Source organism: Pantherophis guttatus, chromosome 4, assembly GCF_059756535.1.
Source record: "Pantherophis guttatus breed Tessera chromosome 4, ASM5975653v1, whole genome shotgun sequence".
In the NCBI taxonomy this organism is placed as follows: Eukaryota; Metazoa; Chordata; class Lepidosauria; order Squamata; family Colubridae; genus Pantherophis; species Pantherophis guttatus.
The window spans coordinates 29,328,330-29,341,053 of NC_142066.1; the positions used below are offsets into that span (position 1 = coordinate 29,328,330).

Consider the following 12,724-nt stretch of genomic DNA (forward strand, 5'->3'; position numbering starts at 1 on the left):
TGTCAAGCTGTGGTCAAATGCAAAAGGATTTGCACTAAATTAGTAGCCCCGTTTCTAATTGTTTGGATGGGTTGTTCTAGTTTCACACTGAGCACTGGCACCGCTCCCAGCATGGCGCCACACCCCCTTAACCCCATACCGTCATGGATGTGAAGCAGCTGAATTGATTCTCCTCAGCTCAGCTGTACTGCAGTTCCAATAGCAAAATTTCATTTTTGCACCATCGGAGCTCCTTTGGACCCCTGCCAGTCCCCACCCACCCCCGCTCTTTGGCTCCCTCCCCAAAGCTGCTAAGCTGCCATTGTGCTCCGGGATATCCTGGCATTGGGCTTTCGAGCAGCTTTACAAATAGCGACCTGCTTTTTAAATAATGCTTGTTGTTGCTTTCCTGCTGCAAAAATAACTGGGTGTGAGGCCAGGCTGGGGAGAGGGGCACCCATTTTGGCATTGCTTGTTTAGCCAGCTAGAAGAAATACTGCTTAGCCACTGGCTTATTCTGGCTTCAATGTAGTAGCCTTACAGCTACAATTTAAAAAATCTGCCATTCACAGACCACATTACTGTATCTTTAAACCTGAATAAGAAGGTGGATGATTTCACATTGCTCTGTTGAATTCCCCTTGTAGGGGAATCCAGGTTAAAGGGAAAGCTGGTGGTTGCTTAGAAGCAGGTCTTTTTGTGACAAGTTGTTTCCTTGCTATGCAAAACTCTGCAGAGACCAAAAAAAGAGACCAGGGCACTGTTTACATCCCAGCATGTAACTGGAGAGGCCCCAGAGCAGAACGAGAATAACTGAGGAGAGAGTCGTAAGCGTTAGCTGGAGGACCCTTGCCGTGGGACGCCCTGTCCCAGGACTGAGATGCTGACAAGGAGGAATAGAAGCTGAGCTCTTTGCATCTTGCGTAAGGCCAGCTGGAGAAAACCCGTATGTAATTTTGTGCCTTGACATTTTCCCCTCCTTCTGTAATCTCACAAGACTACAGACCTCTGCTTTTCACGCCCCAATCCCTAGGGCCTTTGCTAGGCCTCAGCCCTAAACAATGAAGAAAAGTCTCTTAAAAGGACTTGTTTGCATTATATTTCACGTAGATTGATTTAGATTGTCTTAAAATGACTTGGAGATACAACAAATAGATTCAAAACTGACTTTTAAAAGACTGCATCATCTAAATTAATATGTGATGGAAAGTATGCAGGGATGCTGGCATATTATATTAGGTAAATAATAATAATAATAATAATAATAATAATAATAATAATAATACACCACCTGAACACCATCATCATTGACAAAATCGCTGTCAATCAAATGCAAAAGGCAGCTTTACATGGAACAGTTTACTGTATATTTTGGGTTGATACCTTTAATACCTTCACATCTGCCTATATCACACCCTTGGGAGGGACTCGATAGATGGATAAAGATGCCAAATCCAGTCTAAATATCTGGCTGACTGTATGATGATAAATAATAACAACAAAGCCTAGCTATTGGTCCAATGTTGTGATTGAAATTCCTCTCACTTTTTTTTAAAACAGCAGAGTTTAAATTGCACTGCTGTTTTTGATCATATCTTGCAGACACCTGACCGCAGCTGAATATTTAATGGCTTCCAGTTGTGCCCCAGAATACAGTTTCAAATTAATTCACTGTTAATATTGTCCTATCAAAGAACTTCAATATATGGTTAAAAAAAATTCTGGGAAAACAATTTTTTCCCGTTTTCGGAAAGTTTTGACTAAAAATTGATGAAATCTGGTCTAGCAATTCAAGAAAAAAGACATTATTTCAATGAAACAGCCTATCCCCTTGAATTGTTCTGTAGAATCTTATTGATTCTGCTTTCTGCACCATCTGTAACGGCGTGATTTACCACAAATACCATCCACTATGATGGTGTCCTTCAAACATTTATTTAGTTTTGCAAAAAACAGAGTAGGGCTCTGGGAAACAAAAAGGCATGATTTCCTGTCCCCCACCCCAAATAATTTTGCCACCCATCTCCCCCATTCCCCAATTACAGCAAAGCAAAGCAGGGTAAAAGAAATGGGAATGGTCCTTCCTGTCTCCATAAAAACAGAGGTTATCTTTGGAACAAATTAAGGCAGTGAAGAGAAACATCATCCATATGTCTTTATTTCTTATTTCGGTGTTTCTCAACCTTGGCAAATTTAAAATGGCTGCACTTCAACTCTCAGAATTCCCCAGCCAGTATGGCTGAAAAACTCTGCCTTCCTTCATCAGAGCAACTTGGCTTGCAATCCTTTCCAACATTGTTGCATTAATCCCTGTCAATCCTAGGCAATATGTGGATTTTGAGGAAAATCAGCACAAAATAGCAAAGTCCAATAGAGGTTTCTTAGTGGCTTATTTCTACACCATAGTCACAGGTGTTTTAAAACAGTCTTTCTTAATTTCAGCAATTTTCAGCTGTGTGGATTTCAACTCCCCAGAATTCCCCAGCTCATATGACTGTCTCCAAGTGCTTTAAACCACCATCATATCAAGAAGATAAAACATTGTCACTGGAGAGTGGCTATGGTGTCTAGAGCAGACAAAGGATGCTGGTTAGGCATATAAATTTATGTTGTAAACCTGTAGCTGCTTGCAACTTTCTCTCCACTTCCCTTCAGAAGTTATTCTTAAATCAAGAAAGTTCCTGCTATAAGTGGTTTCCCTACACTCTCTGTGTGTGCCTTCTCTGAGCAGAGAACTGCAATTCATGTTAGTTTATCAGTTGGACTCTGCTCCTAGAAGCATTATTCACTGGAAAAGTTTCAAGAGATATATTTTTTATATATGATACTTAATTGGGGGGAGAAAAAAATGAGTTTTGAATTTTCTGCCTATCCATTGATTTCGCTAGTTAATCTGGCAGGATGCTGGATGGAAATTCATCTGAACAAAAATCTTGTGAATCCTTTTCAGGTTACCCAAATGGTAGGTTAAGAATTTACCCGTGGTTTGGAAAGTTAGGTTGGTAACTGCAGTGTCTCCCCATCATTCTCAAAGGACCTAGCTAGAGACCATATTTTTGGGTGAATCCTTAGGATATGCAAAAAAGGAAAACATGTAAGCCAAATTGCAAGATTCTTTTGTTCTTTTCATGCTCTTTCAACTTTCCAACAGAAGAACTGTAATTTTTGTTCTGGGCGAAACTTGGCTAAGGTGGGAAATTGACACGAGATTTTGTTGTCTGACCTCGAATTTAAAAGACTTTCAAGATACAAGTCCTCTTGTTGAGCTAAAAATATCTATTTATAAAAACTGGGTTTTAAATACAGGCCTCCCTCGATTTGTTAATGTCTCAGTTCACTAACACAGCTGTCCCTTGTTTATCAATGGAGCCCTTTTTTTGCAGTCCCCCCTCCCTTGCTCCCCCACCCCAAATTAAAACAAGACAAGCACAACTGGTTCTATTTACAAGTCACAAAATAGGGAAGAAAAGTGTGTCCAGTAGCTGGAGAAATAGGGCAGGGGGTAGAATGGGGAAGATTGATTCTTTCCGCCTCTGTGTGTAAAGGTTGCAGAATGAAAGTTAGAGAGACTTTGAATTTTCCTCCAACATTAGGAGGTTTGGTCACTGGTGCTTCTCTTTCTGATGCAATATTCCCAAGGCTTTTTGGACAAATCTGGGATAGACAATAGGATGAAGCAGGCTCCCCCAAATATCAGAATTGCCCCTGCAGACACTGCACAAGCCACAGACCAGGAATACTCATATTCTAGTGGGATGGTGTCATTGGAGGTGATAAGCCATCGGACCGATTGTCGGAAAATCTCCAAAGTAACCAACACCATCAATCCTGGAAGGGAAACAAAAGAGAGGTGTAGAAGAGCAGACAAAGTTGGAGAGCAGAGTTAAATGTGTCATCAGTTTAGGATTCTTGCATTGTCACAAGAAATCCCAGCCCCCCCCTCAAGAATTCCATTGACCCATATCTAGTGCCAATTTAGTGCTGATCATTAATTTACTAGATTTTTGTCTATATGTTTGAATAAATCTTCCATGATGCAGCTTTACGAATGTTCTTGATTCCTTGGGCCTAAAAGGGGCAATGTTTTTCAAATGTGGCATTTTTAAGATGTGTGGACTTCATCTCCAAAATTTCCCCAAGACATTCTGGAAGTTGAAGTCCACATGTCCTAAAGTTGACAAGTTTGAAAAATCACTGATGTAGGATGTTATCCTTGAGATATTTCCAGCTATGAACCAAGGCCACAAACAAGCAGTATAGCGAGAGACACTGGATTAAGGTGGGCCACTTAGAAGAGTATTGTGTGGTTCCTTTTATCTATCCTTAGGTGGATCTGTGGCCTCCTTATGTTTTAAGGTAGAAATGTCCAGCCTTGGCAACTTTAAGACATGTGGACTTCAACTCCCAGAATTCCTCAGCCAGCCATGCTTGCTGGGGAACTCTGAGAGTTGAAGTCCACAGGTCTTAAAATTATCATTGGACAATTAAGTTTGGACACCCCTGTTTTAAGGAATATCATGGTTAAAAGAACATCTCCCATTCCTCCCATCCCACATATTTCAGGACAGAGAAGAAGATTCTGCAGAATCCATACCTGATATTATAAAGAAGCATGATGCTGGCTTCAGAAGGAATTCAACTCCTTTGCTCAGGGCCATTGTGATACAGAGGGATCCCATGGCCATCAAGGTAATGCTGAGGAGGGACACAACGGCTGCCGTGATGTTCAGTTCTATGCGGTGTTACCAAGCAGGGGAGAAAAAGTCATTTCGTTCCACCCAACATTTCACAGAGGAAAACAGGGGCATACTGGCAGGATAACTTGTGCCCTACCTCTGATGTAGCCAGCAAGAAATCATCAGTAACTAGATCAATGTTTCTCAACCTTGGCAACTTTTAAAATGCAGTCATAGCCCTAAACATTTCAATTAGCAGAACTCTGGGAGTTGACGTCCACGCATCTTAAAGTTGCCAAGGCTGAGAAATACTGGTCTAGAGTAGCTGCTTCCCTCTTTACATGTTGACCACCAAGTTATAATCCTGGTTAGCATGGCCACAGCCAGGCATAATTGAAGATATCAAGCTGGTGAAGGCCATTTTAGAACAATACACATTGGCATGAGTATCAAACATAAATATGATGCTCAGAGCTACAATGTGAGCAATCACTGGGTATAGCAAAGAAAGATGTGCCCTTAATATCAAAGATAATGGAAGAGAGAAAGCAGTGGAGACACAGGTCACATACCAGCAAATACACTCTATCCTCTAACTTTATCTTTATCTTTATCTTTTTATCTTTATTTTTCTGTCTGCCTGCCTACCTTCCTCCCTCCCTCTCTCTTTCTCTCTCTCTCTCCATCATCTCTCTCTCTCCATCTATCACCTATCTATTAGGTAAAGATTTCCCCTGTCTAGTTATGTCCGACTCGCAGGCGTGGTGCCCATCTTTGTTTCTTAGGTGAGGGAGCCAGTATTGTCCAAAGATACTTCCATGGTCATGTGACCAGTATATCTATATGCCAAGGTGAATGGAACACTGTTACCTTCCCACTGAAGTGGAACTTATTTATCTATTTGCATTTGCATGCTTTTAAATTGCTAGGTTGGCAGGAGCTGGTAAAAATAACGGAGCTCACCCTGTCGCACAGCGCTTGGGTCTCAAACCCAGACTGTCAGCTTTCCACCTGCCAAGCTCACCAACTTTAATCATTGAGCCATCACATCCCCCATGATCTGTCTGCTTGCCTGTCAGCTTGTCCCTCTAATCTAATCTATCTCATCTGTCTATCATCCATCTATCTATCCGTCTTTTGAGGATATAATCATATTCCCCAAAAGATAAAGAGCTATTTCTTCTCAGTCCCAGCAACTTTCAGTGTAATTTCAGATCTTTTGAATAGTACCCTGGGAGCATTTTTCATGACCATTTAAAGATCTTTTTTGATTGAAAGCTGCAGTTGCAGTCCTAAAGGAAAGCTGCAGTGATTAACTGTTTGAGATTTTTCAAAAGTATAATGATTAAAAGAATGCCCAGATTTATTGGGTGGTAGAGTTCTTAAATTTAAACCATGAAAGGTGACAGAAATTCATTTCAACATAATTTGTAACTGGCTTATTGAATTGTGACTGTGCCATTATCAATTCAATGTTTTCTATAGTGAGGAGAGCTATTTATTTATTAAACAAATGCATATAGCCAACCAATTCACACACAGTGACTCTGGGCAGAGGCAATATTAAAGATCCTCAGTTAAATATTCACAATTTAACAATTTAACCCCCTTGCAGTCTTTAAGATTACAAGGTGTTAGTACATTTGTGCATAGGAGCATCAATAAATTTATCTTTGCAAATATTAAACACCAGTTCATTTTCTGATTAATGGTAATTATCTAGGCCTTTGCTTTTTTATGCTTTCCAAATGATTTGGACTTCCATTTCCATAGTCCTCAGTCAACATGTATGACAGTCCAAGAAATTATGGGTTTAGTCCAACACATCTGGAGGGCATTTAGGATGATTGCAACAAGAAATTTAGATGAAGCCAAGTTGGAAGGAAGCAGGATCTGCAGAACCTGAAAAACATAAAAATGTTTATTCCCCAAAAGGATTGTTGCATAGTATAAGAATTTAAACCGGAAACAGAATAACAGAATTGGAAGGGACCTTCAAGGTCTTCTAATCCAACCCCTTGCTCAAGCAGAAGACCTTATAGCTTCTCAGACAAGTGGCTATCCAGTCTCTTTTTAAAGGCCTCCAGTGATGGAGCACCCACTACTTCTGGCAAGCCTTTCCACTTATTAGTTGTTCTACCTGTCAGGAAATTTCTCCTTAGTCCTAAATTCCTTCTCTCCTTGATTAGGTTGATCCCCTCTTCTTTGTGGCAGAAAGATATTGGAGATATTGTAGATATTGGAACACTGCTATCATGTCACCCCTTCTTTTCACCAGACTAGATATACTCAATTCCTGCAACTGTTCTTAATATGTTTTAGCCTCCAGCCCCAAGATAGTTCACTAAGATAGATAGTGGGTATTTATGGAGAAAGACTTGAAGGTGTGCCATAATTGATCACAATCATGAGAACCATGAGCCAAACCCAGCAAATCAACAAGGGGGAGGGGGCACAAATTGGATCTGGCCTTTGCTTTGGGCAGTGACTACATGATCAGGATGTTGCCACTTTTCCCTTATCACTTTGGAGTTTTCCATAGCATCCTTCCTCAGCAGAGAGGCCAAGGCTCTTTAATCAGCTCATCCCAAGGACTAGGTTTGAGAGGAAGTTTATGTTTTTTTCTGAGATTTTAATTAACATTTTCATTGATGTTTCAGTCACCATTTGGAATGAAGTGTGGCAGTAAAATCTCTGAGGGAGATGGGTAGTTGAGAAATATGAAATACAAACAAACAAACAAAATTTTAGGTTGGATTGCAAGTATGCAGAATCTTTGCATGCAGACCTTCGGCATGTTGTGCCATTTCCCAAAGGTGCTTTTCCAAAAGATACCTGGACTTTCTTGCACTTTCTTTTTTCCCCAAAAGGCAACTGGACTTCAAGAAAGACTAGTTGCCTTTTGAAAAAAGCACCTTTGGGACAATGATGACCTGGATTATTGAGATTCTGTATAGATATTTGTTGTGGCTTGTGAATAAAGAGGATAAAGCAACAGAAGGGACACCTAGATCTGACTGGGAGAAAACTAAGAATGAATCTAACCAGACATAGCTAAAACCTTTTGTTAGAGTCTACTATGTGGTGATAAGGGTGACAAAAAAGGATTATTTCTCCACCCTTCTCTTCTACATATTGGCCAATAGCCCTATGCAGAGCAATCTAGACCCTTCTAGACACTGGAGCATCTGCAAAATCCCTATGAGTGCTATTTGACTCACCTGGTGGATAACATTGCTCAAATTCACTATGAGTTGGCCTTCAGCTACACAAGTCCTGAATAGGTGGCTGAAGCAGTCTTGTGATGTTATCATGAATAAGTTTGAGTCTGTTAGTCCTGAGAAAATGGACATGGTCCTTGGAGTTGTGCATGTGGTCAACTGTGTATTAAATCAATGCTCTTCCTGGTTGATTGAGACCTCTGGGGATGGAGTATGTGCAGGGATAAATGTGTCTTTGAGAAGTGAGATGGTTCCACTGGCTTTGAAAAAAGGTAGAGGTGTGCCTCTTCTTCAAGAGACTATCCTTGGATCTAGTTGATCTGGACAACTTTCATCCAGTCTCCAACCACAGGCTCGGAAAATGTAAATGTTAGCTCACACTCAAATTCTGGTTTGAATGGGAAGAACACTACATGTTCAATCCACATTAGAGCAGCCGGTTAGGATTGTGTCAATTATTTAAAGCAGGGTTTCTCACTCAGCAGCTTTAAGATGTATGCACTTCAATGCCCAGAAATCCCCAATCAGCCCACGCTAGCTGGAGAATTCTGGGCATTGAAGTCCATATATCTTAAATTTACTTAGATTGAGAAACACTGGTTTAGAGGGTTGCTTTTCAAGGCAGAGAAATGGCTCACCTCCTTTCTCCCTCTATTGAGCATGATTCAACATGATTAGTGAATAATAAACAGCCGATTCAACAAGAGAAACCCCTTAGAACAGCAGAAATGTGATGCTTTGTTCTTAACAGCGGGTTTGAGGAGGTGAAGCCCTCTCATCAATTCAGGTAGTTCCTCTCAAAACCTTGAATCAGCATATGAACCAAAAGCTTTCTACTTTCAAAAGTATGAGATGCAGAAGCTCTCGACTGACACACGCAGCTCCTTTCCTTCCTGTCACACAACATTTCAACCTGAATGCCTGCGATGGACTTACCCTTTTTTGTAGTCCTTAGGAAGATGTTGGCATTCTCGCCAGTGGTGAAGAATTTGAAATAAGAACAATTAGCTTCTGAAAAGAAAGAAAGCATTTAGCTCATTTGTCATTAAGTTATACCATAGGTAATCCTCGATTTACGACTGTTAAAAATTATGATGGCGCTGAAAAAAGTGACTTACAATTGGTCCTAGCACTTCCAACTATCACACATCCCTGCGGTCACGGCTCAATGGTCATGTGATCAAAATTTAGGTGCTTCATAATTGGCATGTATTTATGATGGTTATATCATTCTGAGCCACATGATCATCATTTGTGTTTACCAAAGGGGCTTCTGACAAGTAGGGGGACGCTAGATTCTGACAAATGGGGGAAGCTAGATTACCAACTATGGTAAAAAAGGTCTTAAAATCAGATACGACTCACTTATGTAGACAATTAACCAGTGGAAGAGGTTGCCTTCAGAAGTTGCAGGTGTTTCATCACTGGAGGTTTTTAAGAACAGACTGGACAGCCAGCTATCTGAAATGGTATAAGGCAGTGATTGCTAACCTTTTTGCTGTTGCGTGCCAAAAGCGGGGGGAGCGTGGGGGGTCGTCTGCACGCGTGCCCACAACCATAATTCAGTGCCCCCCACGCATGCGCATGCGACCCCCCCCCCACACGCAACTCCCCCCGTTTTTGGCACATGATGGCCCGGTGGGCCCAGTAGGCACATTTTTTGCTCTTCCCAGGCTCCAGAGCCTTTCTAGGAGCCTGGGGAGGGTGAAAATGGCCTTCCTCAACCCCCCCGGAGGCCCTCCAGAGGCCAGAAATGTTCTGTTTGCCAACTTCTAATGGGCCTGGACGAAAATCATCTGGCGGAGCTGAGCTCGGGTGCCCACTGATATGGATCCACGTGCCACCTGTGGCACGCATGCCATAGGTTCGCCATCACGGGTATAAGGTCTCCTGCTTGAGCAGCAGGTTGGACTAGAAAACCTCCAAGGTCCCTTCCAGCTCTATTCTGTCTGATTGATTGTTGGTATCACTTGGCAACGGACAGCTGGACAGTTCCAACTATAGTAATAAATCAAGGACTAATTTACTATATTCTTCTTCCTCCTCCTCCTTTCTTCAAATCTTCTCAAACAAAATTTGTTTCTCATAAATCTCTCAATATTTCTTCCACTTTAGGTACTAAAACAATAAAACAAAACCTAATCTAAACATGTTTTTGTTTTCTTTCCAAATACTGGCTATATAGAATAGTTCTAGCAATGAAACTTGAAAATTGCCATGAATTTAAGAAAATCTTCCCAGGAAGTGCCCCTTTACTTTATCTGTGGAAACTTTTTGCCATCTTGTATAGACTACCATAAATCTCCCTCTGTAATCCTCTTTCAGTGTAATTCCTTTCGCCTGTCCAGTTGAACAGCCACACTCAGAGCTTTTTGTTGGACAGTACTGGAGACAGTTTCTGACATGAAATTTCTCCTCTGAAATAAAATCTCTTCCTCAGAGATCACAGAATTGCTGCCCTGGTTACTATTAATAATTTAATTACCTACACCATAACATACTATTTTTGTATGTCTTTCATGCTAAATAAATGTTGGTATACATCTTTGCCAAATATTCATGATACAAGCTTTAAATATCAAACATAAGCTGATAAATTAAAACAATGCACAAGATTACAAACATGTTTTAATTGAAGCTCTTTTAAAATAGGATAAAGGAAGGTTACATATTACACAACCAACTTGATTAGGTTTTATCTTTATAAGACCCAGAGGTGGGTTTCAGCAGGTTCTGACCAGTTCTGGAGAACCGGTAGTGGAAATTTTGAGTAGTTCGGGGAACCGGTAAATACCACCTCTGGTGGCTCCAGAGTGGGGTGGGAATGGAGATTTTGCAATATCCTTCCTCCAGGAGTGGGGAGGGAATGGGGATTTTGCAGTATCCTTCCCCTGGAGTGGGGAGGGAATGGAGATTTTACAGTATCCTTCTCCTGCCACGCCCACCAAGCCACACCCACAGAACCAGTAATAAAATTTTTTGAATCCCATCACTGATAAGACCATTTAGGTTTTTGTATGTAATCACATGTGCTTTTGCTGCATTGTAATGAACGTTTCATGATAGGAAATATTTTTGTATCAAAATCCAGATTACAATTTAGATGCATCAAAGGTTGAATAAAAGAACTGTGGTTGGAAAATAACTTGTCATTATTTAAATATTATTTAAACTTTCACTGCAATGACTGTTTGTTAGGATATTTAAATTTAGTAGCTGGAACAGTAAAGTGTATAATGGGCCAGCACAGACAGTTGTAGATGATTGATTGGAGAGTGTGGGATCCTGCATGAGGTAATCTACACTATGATTGGTTGCTGTGGGTGTAAAGGGGGAGTTCCCTTTTTTCCCGCCTTTTTCTTCTATGTGCTCTGAATGCTGTTCATGATTTACCTCATAATGTTAGTGTGTTCCTGACTATCTTGTCTGCTGTAAATATAGACGTTAAATATATTTATTTATATAAAAAGACAAGTTTGTATCAGCGTCTCTGGCTTTATTTTGACACTTCCTTAGCAATTCCTGACACAGTAAACCTAAAAATATGCATTTCTTGATTTCATGAAACATTTGTCTAAAGTTTAAACATTGAAAAATAGAGAAAATAGATTCTGTTTAATTTTATATTGAATGCTTTTTCAGCATAAGTATAAAGCAAGTACATCTTTGGTCAAAATCAGTTTAGTTGCCAACAAATCATAAGAGTTTATAAGGTAAATTAATAACTTTTGGATCAGGATGAAAAGGATGAAAAATACAATTAATTAGGTATATTGATAGCTGAATACAGTGATGAAATAGATGTATAGATAATCCTCAATTTACAATCATAATTGGGACCAGAGTTCCTTTTGCTAAGCAAGATGGTTAAGAGAGTTGTGCCTGATTTTATCACCTTTTTTGTCATGGTTATTAAGCAAATCAGTTCAATTATTAAGTGAATCTCACAATCATTAAGTGAATCTGACTTCCCCCATTGACTTTGCTGTTCAGGAAGATCACAAATGGTGATCACATGATCCTGGGAAGCTGCAATAATAGTAAATGCCTACTGCTTGCCAAGTGCCCAAATTTTGATCATTAGACAACGCTGCAATGGTTGTAACTGTGAGGATCAGTTGTAAGTCACTTTTTTGGGTGTCATTATAACTAATTTTAACTCATATGAGTTATAGTCCAAATTGTTTTGATGCCACCAAGTTGGAGAAAGCTTGCACATTGTATTTATATGATTTAATTATTTTAAATGAAAGATTCCTGAAGAAACTTCTTGACAATTTCCTCTTGAATTAATTACAATTACAGTTATTTCTTCAATTTGGGGAGTCATTACTTAACCAAAAAACAAAACAAAACAAAAAAAAACCCAGGAAGAAAAGAGAACAAAACATTTTTATATGAGAATTCCTATGCATATGCACACAGATAATAAACCAACAATATCATTTTAGTTTTACACAGTTTCAGTAAAGGATGAATGTAGTACTCTGTGGATTGAAGAGCTGATTTATTTTGTGGCTTATGAATGAGCTGCTTTCAGATGCAAATTTTGTAAAGCGGTTGCAATTAAAATAACAACTATAATCCTACTGTATTTCTGCTGGCACATGCTTTTTCCAAGTTGCCAACAATTTTTTACAGCACTCCCTTTTATATCATTATATATTATATAAAAAAATTGTGTGCCAGATGTTTCTGTCACAAAAACCTTGAAAATTGTGAAAAGAAAACACTTTTTCCTTTTAAGCATTCTTTAGCTTTGTGGACTGACATGGCCACCAGTTTTTTCCTGCATATCTGCAATGCACTGGCTGATTCTGCAGTCCTAAGAACTAGGCAATGAGAATG

At 39.8% G+C, this 12,724-nt stretch overlaps 1 protein-coding gene across 1 annotated transcript in view; it reads right to left on the reverse strand.

Moving 5' to 3' along the window:
* Positions 1–1,898: 1,898 nt before the first annotated feature.
* The window catches only part of CACNG6 (calcium voltage-gated channel auxiliary subunit gamma 6), a 61,226-nt gene continuing 50,400 nt past the window's right edge, over positions 1,899–12,724 (reverse strand). The window contains exons 2-4 of the mRNA XM_034419450.2: positions 8,813–8,887; positions 4,574–4,711; positions 1,899–3,807 (exon numbers count right to left, since the gene is read on the reverse strand). Coding sequence (XP_034275341.1) covers positions 3,569–3,807; positions 4,574–4,711; positions 8,813–8,887 — 452 coding nt within the window. The 3' untranslated portion in view covers positions 1,899–3,568. The remainder of the gene's footprint in view (positions 3,808–4,573; positions 4,712–8,812; positions 8,888–12,724) is intronic.